The following is a 13856-nucleotide window of genomic DNA, read 5'->3' as shown; positions in this document are numbered from 1 at the left end:
AAGCCCATTTTTATGATAAGTCCAGGGGTTGTGTGGAAGAGTAGTCTCTGAAAAAATGGTACTCTGGTAAATGACTGTACTTCCACATGGACTCCTACTTCATACCAAAGACACACATTGAAATGGATCTCAGGGCCCAAGCACAGGAAACTACAACTATAGCACTTACAAGAAAACATTTTAGAGAGGTTCCTGGCACCAGAGGGAAGTAGGGTTTCCTGTGTGGGACAGTAATGTGGGGAGAGAACAGGAAGTTAAGGGGATCAGATCAGATACATACATGCTATGTATTCATAATTGTACTATTCAGATAAGAGTAGATGATAGGAGGAGCTAACACAGTAACATTTGCGATGATGACGCGGATATCATGTTTAAAAAGTGGATTGATGTAAGTTGATCCCTTGCACCTGTAAAGTGAGGAAGAGGAAGGTGTCTTGCATTTCTTAGTTTGAGGTATTCAGGTGCATAATATCATTCGCTGATTTTGAGAATTCAAGTGAAAGAGAAATTGTTTTTGCTCTTGTTTTGATGCAGTGCTTACTGATCTCTCCTTGGCAGGTGCTGAACAATTAGTTGTCTTTGTGGGATTTCTGTGATGGCCATTAGTAAGCATTCTGATGTATGTGTGTCTGGAGAGCTTCCTGGACAGGAAATAACTTGGATAACTTGGGAGTCAGTATTGGAATAACTAGAAATAACTTGTCAATCAAATTTACCCCACACCAATTTCCTATCCCTGTCTCTTTGATAGAAATACTATTAAGAATTTATACTCCCCATATGTGTGTTTTGGCACTGTGGGACGTGTTGGGCTGCTAAAAAGACAGACATTGGTTCCAACCTGCTAGCAGCTCCAAAGGAGGACGATGGGGCTGTCTGCCCCATAAAGACTCGCCGTCTCAGAAGCCCTATGGGGGCCTGGGGCGGGGGGGGGGGGTCACTATGAATTGGAATGGATTCGATGGCAGTGGGCTTGATTTTTTATTTTATACAAGTTTTTATGATATTACTACATAGGTATATTTGTATGTATACAAAACTGTAATAAAGGATTTTACATCTTCATTCAACATTGAATCACATATTATTTTGAAAAACAGAAAGAAAGAGACTTAAAAAATTAAATCATTTTATTGGGGCTCATACAACTCTTAGCACAATCCATATATACATCCAGTGTGTCAAGCACATTTGCACATTTGTTGCCTACATCATTCTCAAAACATTTGCTTTCTGCTTGAGCCCTTGTTATCAGCTCCTCATTTTCCCTTCCCTCCCCGCTCCCCTCTCCCTCATGAACCCTTGATAATTTATCAATTATTATTTTATCATATCTTACCCTTCCCGATGTCTCCTTTCACCCACTTTACTGTTGTTCATCCCCCAGGGAGGAGGCTATATGTAGATCCTTGTAATTGGTTTCCCCTTTCTAGCACACCTTCCCTCCACCCTCCCGGTATCGCCACTCTCAGCACTGGTCCTGAAGGGATCATCTGTCCTGGAGTCCCTGTTTCCAGTTCCTATCTGCACCACTGTACACCCTCTGGTCTAGGCAGGTTTGTAAGGTAGAACTGGGATCATGGTAGTGTGGGGGTTGGGGAGGAAGCATTTAAGAACTAGAGGAAAGTTGTGTGAGTCATCGGTTCTATGCTGCACCGAGTGCCTCGTCTCCTCCCTGCAGCCCCTCGGCAAAGGGATGGAAACAGACATTTTAAAAGAGAATTGCTCGTTCGTCTGACTAGTACCTCACATTTTTCTCTTCCTCTATACTTTGTATGACTGGATCGACCCTCGTGGATTCGCTCAGATTCGTAGAGCTGTTTCGTAGGTAGCAGAGTTAGTATTGCGGCTTACTGCCTGCTAAAAGCCCTGCCTCCCATTCTTCTGCTCGATCGCCCGGAATAGGTCACCTAATGTGTTCGATCAGAGCTTGGAATAGTACTGAGATTATAGAAAACTCTTCTAGCACCATTTCTTAACCTATTTTTTGTTTTTCAGGAAATTACAGACATAGTTTTTAAAGTTGAGCTGTATTTTCAAGCAGCTTTGCTTGGAATTATTGTCACTGCGATGCCACCTTACTTTGCCATGGAAAATGCAGAGAATCATAAGGTAATGATCAAACAGAACAATAAGTACTGTTAAAAGAATCACAAGTACAGTTTGCTAAGAAGAAATTACATGCTAAAATGACCTTATTTTATGAGTGTAAGTGTATGATATATCACTGTTATTTTAGAAATAAATCAATGGAATCAAATATGTATTATAAATTCTTATTGTAGGAATAACTAGTATTTGTTACTTGAGAATTTGCTGTGTGCTTTTAAAATTCCATTTTTTCACTCCTTACAACATTATGACCTAAGTTCTATGTTACCCACTTTACAGGAAAGGAAATTGTGGGTTAGACTCTTCAGATCGCTTGGCCAGATTGACTGACCTTGTTTAAGTGCTAGGTTTAAAATAGAATCTAATCTGTATATTCTTTATTAATGTACTAAACTGTGCCTCACTTTTAGCCTTTAATAGAGAGTACTGAATATAAGAGTCACTGATTTTTAGTTTAATGACAAAAAAATGATTGTCAACGCCACAACCTAGTAATGAACAACTCCTGTGTAGACAGTGTCTTGGTATTGGGTCACCTTTTCTTCACCTGTCTTTTTCAAAGTCCTCTTAGCAGTTGGTGATATTGTACAGTCTTCCGACTGTTTACTGCTGTCCAGCCTTCTGTTCTCCTGATAATGTTATACTTACAGGAGGGTATGTAGAAAAGTAGTGCTGTAAAATCATAGAACTCTTTATAAAACAAAAAAATAAAAATGTGAAGTTACTGTTTTTAAACACATCTCACATCAGTTTTGTTGGGGTGCTTTCCAGAGAAGAAAATAAGGAATTCTAAACAAAATAGTGGCTTCTGAAGGAATCCTCTGAGCAACTCAAAATATTATGGTGCCTTTTTTGTATTCCAAAAGGACACTCTTGATTGATTTCCATGAAGGACACAGGACAGGCATGGGTGTTGAGTAGAATGAAGGTTTATGAAAACTGAAAACCGCCTTCAATGTGGAAAAGGCCAGGGAAGCTGCACCCAGGAATTTTTCGTTTTCAGCATGACACTGCACCTGTTCCCTCTTCAAGGACAGCGAGGCAATGGCAGGGAAGCCCTTTCTGAATTCTAGCTGCAGTAGGAAGAAGGGCCATCCAACTCCACACTGGCCTAGTGCCAATTCCCCAAGGCAGAGGTCAGCTCGCTTTCATCTTCCAACTTTCTTTACCTTATTCTTACACCAACTGACCCTCCCATGACATTCTACTTCTCTGCTTTGTTCAGTAATGTGTTGCAGTGGACATACAGAACTCATCAATAGACAATTCTTAACAATTACTGTGTATGCTTGAATAAAAGCCAGTCCAAATATCAGCCGAGGCACCTAATTTTACCACAAAAATTGCATTAAAAAGGTGCTGAAAAACTCTGCTTATACACAAGTATATACAATATTCAGTTTATTAGGGAAGCTAACCGATTATAAAATGTTAAAGGTACAGGTCTTTGGTGTGTGGCCTCTCTTCTGAGCTGTGCTGATATGAAGCTACATTGTCGCTTAGCTCTGTCCTACTTGGGCAAATGTTATACAACTCTTTTAGCACTGAAGAATTCCCAGAGAACAGCCTACTCTAGAAGTCAATCTCCTGCCCAAACGCATTCAACCGTACTTGTTACATGGGCTGGGAATCCAGTTGCTCTGTCTCAGGCTCTTGGTGCTGCTCCTCTGCTGCCTCTCTCAAGGATCTCAGCTGTACTTCACTCATGGTTCTTCTTTCTTGCTGGTCATGGGATTCCCTGCCCTTGCTTTCTGAAGTGGCTTGCCTTATACGAAGTAGAATGGCAAAAGTGACCTATCCCCTCTATTAACTTTACATAGCCTATCTGCATGGTCCCACCCAATTGTTTGGTGAGAGTTTCACAGGCTATAGATAAAAGAGTTATATCAAGTAATTCTATCTTAATACTGGGGGTGGTAGTTTCAACAATGTGCTCAAACATAGGAACAATTGTGAAGCTGACTCAGAACCAGATAGTGTTTCATTCTGTTATGCATAGGGTCACTGTGGGTCGGAACTGACTTGGTGTCATCTAACTTGATGACAACAGGTAACAAGGGCTATCCTATGAGAATTTCATTCAGAAACTACACTGTATCCACCTCATATCCCTTACTTGCCCAGTCAAACTTTATGTCCTGAAAAATCAAAGAACACTTCAAAGGAACATGGTTTGAGTCTTTGAGGATGCGGAAACTGCCATTTTGACGTGTTCTAAGTTGAGTGCAGAATTCTGCTGGGGCGGGTTAAAGAAGTGAGTAGATCACTTTCAGAAGTTTATAGGCCTAAACAGGGGAAATAACAAGAACCAATAGCTTCACATTTTGATATTTTTGTTTAATAAAGGTTTCAGTGATATTGTAGCAGTACCTTTGACTTACCCTAATATGATCTTTCCTTTTGAAAGAATGCCAAACTTTTGATACAGGAACTGTACTATTTTGCATCCCCAGTATCGCCAACACTTGTTATTTTCACAGTCATTCTAGTAGGAATAAAGGCATGCTTCATTGCATCTTTCTAATGACTGATAATGTTGAGCATCATTTTAAGTGCATGTTTGCCATGTGTAGATTCTCTCTGGTGAAATATCAAGATTTTTATCTGATTTTTGATTGAGTTGTTTGTATGTATTTCTAGATATTAAACCCTTACTAGTCCATTCCTTATTATTACTGGGTACTCCCATGGTACGGCTATATCACAGCTTTTTAAAACCATTATCCTTTGAAAGGAATCTTGGTTATTCCTAATTTAGTCTTAGCATGAATAAAGTTGCTATGAACATTGGCTTGCAGGTTTCTACAGGAACATAAGGTTTCATCATTCAGGGACAGATGTCCACGGGAATGAGCGCTGGATTACATGGTGGTTGCACATTTGGAAAGAAACTGCTGGACGTTTCCCCACAATGTCAACGCCGTTGTGCATTCCCTTCAACACTGTCTAAGAACAGACTACCCAAAAGCATTATATCTCAGTTGGTTTATGTTTTTATGCTTACACTAAAATTCATGCATATCTTATGCTTTAATTTATTAAACACGAGTGTTCACATTTTTGCTTTTATCCTCCTTCTCACTAACCTTTATTCCATATTTGCTTAACCTCATTGTATAGCCACTGCTTTTTTCCGGTATTATTAGGGCTAGATGTTTCATAGGTGAAAATTTTATCTGTCTTCAAACATCACCTAAAGAAAATTTGTTATCTATTTGGATTTATAAAGATTTTTAAAATCTCAGATAATGAGAGCATAAAATGATTAAGAAAATGAAAATCATTTAAGTTACTGTCAGTGTACCAGGTGCTAATAACTTACATTGTATCACACAAGAAGGTATAAAATAATTTCCAGTGCATTATGTATATACTAAATTTCATACTTAAGCTGAAAGAGCTATGTAAATCCAGTGGGTACTTCCCAATTTAGTAGTATTTTCATGAATACTTCATTTTTTAATATATTAGAATTATTTTCCTATTTAATAAATATATTTTTGTCAACAAACTTTCAAATTGTTTTTTGGTTACTGTGATAATGGGTCCTTGTTTGAACAGCCATAACCTTTGTGCCATTTTTCTCTTTAATTTAGTTTATTTCCTAACAGCACTGCTTTATTCTAATCGTGAAACATTGTTGAAATTGCTATATCTCAGAATTAGTGAGCAAAAGTCAAGGCTAAATGTCATTTACATTTAACTGATGAGAAAGTTTTTCTTGCGTGTAAAAATGTAAAAAAATGATCATTTTGTTCTTTTTGTTTTTTAGATCAAGGCTTACACTCAGCTTAAACTTGCAGGTCTTTTCCCATCTGCATATTGGATTGGACAAGCTATCATTGATATCCCTTTGTTTTTTATTATTCTAGCTGTGATGCTAGGAAGCTTATTTGCATTTCATTATGGATTATATTTTTATGCTGTAAAGTTCCTTTCTGTGGTAAGTTGACTCATGCACTTTTGCTATTAGTAAATAATAAGATGTTTCTTTAAAACTGCACCAGCATGATAGCTGGCTGAGTAATCAATTCTTAAAAAACATAAATAGCATCTAATTAATGGTTTGTGTTGATACCTATAATCAATGTAGCTTATAAGTGATCTTAAAAAAACCTGTAGTGGCCTTTCCTGTAGACCACTTAAGTAGTCCTGCCTTAAAATGTATTCACTGTCTGTTCTCATACCTGAAAAATATTTTTTAAAGAAAATATTTTCTTCCATATTAAGAATATTCCTTGAAATACAAAGCAAGAGTTTTGATTTGTGTTTATGTGTGCATGCATACAAGGGGGTACCTATAAAACTGGAATTTTTTTCCAAAGCTCTAAAACAACCTTATCGCCTTCAAAGTGCTCTCCATTACACTTAAATACATTTTTCAAATTTGTGATTCCATTCTTGGAAACATTTTTTTCAAACTCATCTGGTTGGATAGCTGACAGCACCTCCCCAGTTTCTTTTCCTTCACCTCTGCTACATCATCAAATCACTGTCCTTTTATGTCGCTCTTCATTTGCGGAAACACATGGGGCGCATGGAGCAAGGTCAGATGAGTAAGGTGCACGGGACAAGAGAGGCATGCTGATTTTTGCCAAAAACTGGTGCGCTGAAATAGCTGCGTGAGCAGGTACATTGTCGTGGGGACCAAAATCAGTCCTCCGTCTGCCACAAATCAGGCTTTTAAAAAAAATCGTTTTATTAGGGTGTCATACAACTCTTATCACAATCCATACATACAGCAATTGTGTAAAGCACGTGTGTACATTCATTGCCCTGATCATTCTCAAAACATTTGCTCTCCACTTAAGTCCCATCAAGTCCTCATTTTTACCCTCTCCCTCCCCCATTTCCCCTCCCCCATGAACCCTTGATAATTTATAAATTATTATTTTGTCTTACCTTGCCCTGTCCGATGTCTCCCTTTACCCACTTCCCTGTTGTTCATCCCCCATGGAAGAGATCACATGTAGATCCTTGTAATCGGTTCCCCCTTTCCAACCCACACTCCCTCCACCCTCCCAGTATTGCCACTCCACCACTGGTCCTGAAGGGACCATTGGCCCGGGACTCTCTGCATGGACAGCTCCTATCTGCACCAGTGTCCATCCTCTGGTCTAGCCAGACTTGCAAGGTAGAGTTGGGATCATGATAGTGCGGGGGGCGGTGTGTGGGGAGGAAGCATTTAGGAACTAGAGGAAAGTTGTATTTTTCAGCTTTGCTGAATCATACTCTGACTGGCTCGTCTCCTCCCCGAGACCCTTCTGTAAGGGGGTGTCCAGTGGCCTACAAATTGGCTTTGGGTCTCCGCTCTGTACTTCCCCCCCTCATTCACTATGGTAAGATTTTTTGTTCTGATGATCCCTTTGGCACCTCATGATCATACAGGCTGGTGTGCTTCTTCCATGTGGGCTTTGTTGCTTCTGAGCTAGATGGCCGCTTGTTTACCTTCAAGCCTTTAAGACCCCAGGTGTTATATCTTTTGATAGCTGGGCACCGTCAGCTTTCTTCACCACATTTGCTTATTCACCTGCTTTGTCTTCAGCGAATGTGTCTTGAAGGTAAGCATCATAGAATGCCAATTTAATAGAACAAAAAGATGCTTGCATTGAGGGAGTATTTGAGTGGAGGCCCAATGTCCTTCTGCTACCTTAATACTAAACCTATAAATATATGCACACAGATCTATTTCCACATCCTCATATAGAAATATATTTACATATGTACATGCCTTTATTTAGACCTCTATAAATGCCCTTTGCCTCCTAGCTCTTTCCTCTATTTCCTTTGACTTTCATCCTGTCGCACTATCATGCTCAGTTCCCACCAGTGTTTCAGCAATTCCTCTTGGTTACATTACCCTTGATCATGCTCTACCAGGCCTCCCACACCCTCCTCACCACCTATTTGGATCACTTGTCGTTCCCTTGTCCCTGGATTTGTTAACACCACTACCTTTCCCCCGACCTTCCCCTCTCACGTGTCCCCCCGGAACTGTTGGTCCTGTTGATTTCTCCTCCAGATTGTTCATCCAGCCTATCTTATTTAGACAAACCTGCAGAGATGATAACATGCACAAAAACAAGACAGAGCAAAACCAAGCAACAATATACAACAAAACAACAACAAACCAATGACAAACAAAACACAACAAGAAAGAAAAGCTAGTAATTAGTTCAAGGATTGTTTGTTGGCCTTTAGGAGTGTTATCCTGTCCAATCTCTTGGGGCATCACGCCCTGGCCCCAATGCCCACCTTCAGCATTCAACAGGGACCTCACCGCTCCATTCCCTTGCTGTTCTGTTGCACCCCCTTCGTGTTTTGCCTCAATGTGGCGGGATCAGATCAGGTGCAGTTCCCACACTGTGTCTCTGTTGTTGTCTCCTGTAGGGCTGTGGGTCAGTGAGGGGCATCATGTCTCATAGTGGGGCCGGCCATGTGGTCCTCTGTTGACTGGCTGCTCTAATTGGGAACATCATCTTCGTAGCCTGGTGGGCCAGGAGGTGCTCCACTCTCGCCTCCTCCCCCTTCATCTGCTCCCGTGTGCTCAAATCAGGCCTTTTTTGTGGCACCCTATTACACTATCTTTTCAAAATCTCTGAATAGAAAGCTTGTTTAACAGTCGGACCTCCAAATGCACTACCAGTAGACATTTTTGTTCATTCTGCAAGTTGACGGTCATCAGTACAAGGTTTGTCATCAATCAACATTTCACCTCTTTGAAATGAGAAAAACGCTTATACACTTGACTTTTCCATAGCACTGTCCCTGTAAGCTGTGTTCAACATCATAAGTTTCTGCAGCATTTTTCCTGAGTGGGAAACAAAATTTCACAGCCGCACATTGTTCTGTTTCATTGACCATCACCAAAAAAGAAGTTCAAGTGAAACAACTTTCACACATAAAAATTCTCTGTGACCAGAGAGAACATTCTTAGGTGATGCCACTGGGTGCACTAACTCAAAGCAAGTTGCTCGATGCTCACCTAAGGGGGAAAATGTGTACTACAAGTGGTCTACGCAGCGGAGCTTTCTTCCAATTTTTTCGGGATTATATTAATAATAAGTTAGAAACATGCTTTTTGTTGCTTGAAGAGATGGGAATAGGTCCTTAAGTAACTAACAGTTTCTCTCTGCAGAATGATTTGTTGAACAATTAGGCGTGTATTCCTTAGTATTTTAATATGGCTGGTATTTTAGATGTATTCTATTAATATTTTCATATGATGCATATGCATTTTTGTTTTACAGATTTTTTGTCTTATTGCCTATGTCCCGTCAGTTATTCTCTTTACCTACATTGCATCTTTTACCTTTAAGAAAGTTATAAACACCAAGGAATTTTGGTCATTTATCTATTCTGTGGTAAGTCACATTTGATATTATCCCAACTTTTCATAGCGGTCTTTCATGATTCAAGCCATAAATATTACGTGTTTTGTAAATGCAGAATTTAGATAACTTGCAGCATTGTTTGTATGTTTGCCTTTTTTATCATCTTCCACCCCTCCCATCAAAAGCATGTAACAACAAGTGTGGCAAGGATGTTGTTGTGTGCTGCTGGGTTGATCGTGACTCCCAGGATCGTGCTATGGTAAGAGTAGCTAGAACTGCGCTCTGAGGTTTTGGAGGTTGCAGTCTTTATGGAGCACTAGGGGGCAGCCTACTCTGCCCTTACAGTGAGGTGGCTTGGACCTGAGGGTACACAGCAATGAGGACCATCTTTACAGGCACAGACCCATCAAGTCTTTTCTCCGGTGGAATTGCTGGTAGATTTGAACGCCATCCTTTTTGAAAAGAACCAAATCCATAACCATTGAGCTTTCAAGGATATTAGTTAGGTAAAAACAACTGGTACCAGCATTTTGGTACTTCATGCTTAAATATTACATTTGGTTCCATATTTTATTAGAGAATTGATAAAATAATCAAATGCTGGGGCATTGATCTGCAAGTAAGTTTGATGAGACCTCTAAACACTTTTCATCTTTTTGTTGTTTCCTCATTTGTTTCCTTAGACAGCCTTAATTTGCATTGTAATCACCGAGCTCATGTTCTTTATGGGCCACATGGCTTCAGCGGTTCTTCATTATACTTTCTGCATAGTCATTCCAATCTATCCACTCCTGGGTTGCCTGATTTGTTTCATAAAGGTAGGTATGATGGATATTTTAATATTCTAAAAGCATAAAGACTTTAGAAGCATGATCTTTGAGAGTCCTCTTGTTCTTGTACTGAAAGTAGGTAAAAGATCAGGTGCTACTACTTGATTTAATTATCATTATTTCAGCAATTTGAAAGTCTTCTGGGATCTTTTCAAGCTTGTCTTCAAAGTGTGCATTTTCAGTGGAGAAAGTACTGTGTCCATCATCTGTTCTTTGATGCCCCAAATTGACTTCATAAGAATAATTCTGAACTCCCTTAGTATTTATTTTGGTGGAATTTTTCAAGGGTTAACTAGTGAACACAGTATGCTATCAACAGATGAAGGATTGTTTCCAAGAAAAAATAAAACTAGGTTCATTTTAGTCAGTCTAAATAATTGAAAAAGTTTATCCATGCAGTTAGGAAAAAAAGAATTGATGAGTTATTTAATTAGGATTGGTGATTGATCTCACTTATTAACCTTTCAGCTCTTTTCTTTCTGTTTCAAATCTTCAAATCTGTTGAATTCACATCTACTCTAAGAGAAATATTTTTGAGCAGGGGAGATTTTATTCTAAGAACAAAACATAGCTGTTTATCTTGATTAATACTTTTTGTAGTGAATGTGTGTTTGCTGATTGAAATATATATTTCTCATTTTTAATACATTACACCATATAATTTTTCAAAAATGTTTCCCTTAGATTTCTTGGAAGAATAGTCAAAGCAATGAGAATACTTACAATCCATGGGATAGGCTTTTGGTGGCTGTTATATCGGTAAGAAAATCTTCATTTACTGAAAATGTCCCCTTTAAGATACTTGGTTTTTCCCCAAGATGTTAATTCCTTTAGTTATAATTCTGTTTTACTTAGAAGCAAAACCAAAGCTTTTTACTTTCGATGACATTTTACAAAGCTGACACCAAAACCACTTCTTAGACAAGAAAAACTGTGCAGGATTATTTTAATAAAAATAAATATATCTTAGTTCATATCTAAAAACTGTGACTAGTTGTTCTGGGATTGCCAAGGAACCAGTGTAGAAAGTCTTAGTTGTGTTGGCATGGCAAGTGGGCATGGGGGAGAATAACCCAATTTTGCTATGAGCTATTATGTGTTCTTGTTTTAGCCTTATTTGCAATGCATACTCTGGATTTTCCTCTTACAATACTACGAGAAAAAATACGGTGGCAGATCAATAAGAAAGGATCCCTTTTTCAGGTTAGTTTCTCCTTTCCCTCGCCACCTCCTCAAAGTTTCTATCTTTTCTAATAAATTCACCAAGTTTGTGTAACCATCACCATAATCTAATGTAGAACATTTCTTTCAGCCAAAAATAACCTTGTATCTGTCAGCACATAGTCCTCCAGCTTCCCCTTCCTTGACTCTAATCCTATGAACCACACACTTTTTTCCATGCTAGGTTTGCCTGGCGTGGTCATTTCACATGACTGGGTGGTGTGGTGTAGTACAGAATACATGTTTCTCCTGGTGTGTTGTTTCAAAGCTTCACTCATGTTGTAACTTGGAGCAATATTTCATTCTTTTGCTAATGACAAGGTATATGTATGGTGTGGATAATAGCACATTTTGTGTACCTATCAATTAATGGACACTTGGATTGTTACTAATTTTTGACTGCTATGAACTCTTGTGTACCTGTTTTTGCATGGACATGTGTTTTTTCTTCTTTTGAGTGAGTACCTAGAATGACATTGTTGGGCCTGTGTTCAGTCATTTAAGGAAACCCTTTTCCAGTATGGCGCCATTTTATGTTTGATATTCCCATTAGCAATGTAGGAGGCTTCTGTTTCCTTCATATTTTTGCCAATGTTTGTCATTGTCTTTTTTATTTTAGCTATTGTAGTGGATGTGAAGTAACAATGTCCAATTGTGCCTTTGTTTTGATTTTCCCCAATGTTTAATGATATTGAACATCTTTTCACAAACTCCTTTATTAGCAATCCTATATCTTCTTTATTTTTTTATTTTAATTTTCTAATCATTTTATTAGGGGCTCATACCACTCTTATCACAATCCATGCATACATCAATTGTGTAAAGCACATTTGCATATTCATGGCCCTCATCATTCTTAAAACATCCGCTCTCCAGCCAAGCCCCTGGTATCAGCTCCTCATTTTTCCCTTCCCCTCTCCCTCATGAACCCTTAATAATTCACAAATTATTATTTTGTCGTATCTTTCACTGTCCGACATCTCCCTTCACCCACTTTTCTCTTATCCGTCTCCCAGGGAGGAGGCTATATATATATCCTTGCAATCGGTTCCCCCTTTCCAACCCACCTTCCCTCCACCCTCTGTATCACCACTCACACCACTGGTCCTGAAGGGATCATCTATCCTAGACTCCCTGTGTTTCCATTTCCTATCTGTACCGGTGTACATCCTCTTGTCTACCCTGATTTGTAAGGTAAAATTGGGATCATTAGCTGGGGGAGGCGGGGAGGAAGCATTTAGGAACTAGAGGAAAGCTGTATGCTTCATCGTTGCTACATCACACCCTGACTGGCTCGTCTCCTCCCCAAGACCCTTCTGTAAGGGGGTGTCCAGTGGCCTACTAATGTGCTTTGGGTGTCCACTCTGTACGCCCCCGCCTCATTCACAATGATAACGATTTTTTCTTCTGATGATGCCTGATCCCTTCAACACCTTGTGATCACACAGGTTAGTGTGCTTCTTCCATGTGGGCTTTGTTGCTTCTGAGCTAGATGGTTGTTTGTTTGCCTTCAAGCCTTTAAGACCCCAGATGCTATATCTTTTGATAGCCAAGCACCACCATCTTTCTTCACCACATTTGCTTATGCACCCATTTGTCTTCAGCAATCATATCAGTGAGGTGAGCATACAGTGATATGATTTTTTGTTCTTTGATGCCTGGTAACTGATCCCTTTGGCACCTCGTGATCATGCAGGCTGGTGTGCTTTTTCCATGTGGGCTTTGTTGTTACTGAGCTAAATGGCCACTTGTTTGCCTTCAAGCCTTTCAGACCCCAGATGCTATATCTTTTGATAGCTGGGCACCATCAGCTTTCTTTACTAAATTTGCTTATTCACCCACTTTGTCTTCAGCGATTTTGTCGGGAAGGTGAGCATCATAGAATGCCAATTTAATAGAACAAAAAGATTCTAGTATTGAGGGAGTACTTGAGTGGATGCCCAATGTCCTTCTGCTACCTTAATAGTAAACCTATAAATATATGCACATAGTTCTATTTCCACATCCTCATATAAAAATATATTTACATATGTACATACCTTTATTTACACCTCTATAAATGCCCTTTGCCTCCCAGCTCTTTCCTCTATTTCCTTTGACTTTTCCTCTTGCCCCACTATCATACTCAGTCTTCATTTGGGTTTCAGCAATTCCTCTTGGTTACATTACCCTTGATCATGCCCTACCAGGCCTCCCACACCCTCCTCAACACCGATTTGGATCACTTGTTCCCTTGTCCTTGGATTTGTTAACACCACTACCTTTCTCCCCACCTTCCCCTCTCCCATGTCCCCCGGAACTGTCGGTCCTGTTGTTTTCTCCTCCAGATTGTTCATCCAGCCTATCTTATTTAGAC

General features: G+C 39.5%; 1 protein-coding gene across 1 annotated transcript in view; it reads left to right on the top strand.

Moving 5' to 3' along the window:
• ABCA5 (ATP binding cassette subfamily A member 5) overlaps positions 1-13856 on the top strand; it is a 96437-nt gene that overhangs the window by 63662 nt on the left and 18919 nt on the right. Inside the window, exons 23-28 of the mRNA XM_075562150.1 lie at positions 2002-2115; positions 5888-6058; positions 9366-9479; positions 10133-10267; positions 10964-11038; positions 11391-11482. Coding sequence (XP_075418265.1) covers positions 2002-2115; positions 5888-6058; positions 9366-9479; positions 10133-10267; positions 10964-11038; positions 11391-11482 — 701 coding nt within the window. The remainder of the gene's footprint in view (positions 1-2001; positions 2116-5887; positions 6059-9365; positions 9480-10132; positions 10268-10963; positions 11039-11390; positions 11483-13856) is intronic.

Source organism: Tenrec ecaudatus, chromosome 10, assembly GCF_050624435.1.
Source record: "Tenrec ecaudatus isolate mTenEca1 chromosome 10, mTenEca1.hap1, whole genome shotgun sequence".
Lineage (NCBI taxonomy): Eukaryota > Metazoa > Chordata > Mammalia > Afrosoricida > Tenrecidae > Tenrec > Tenrec ecaudatus.
The sequence above is the reverse complement of the archived record's forward strand: the minus strand, read 5'-3'. Positions and strand labels throughout refer to the sequence as shown.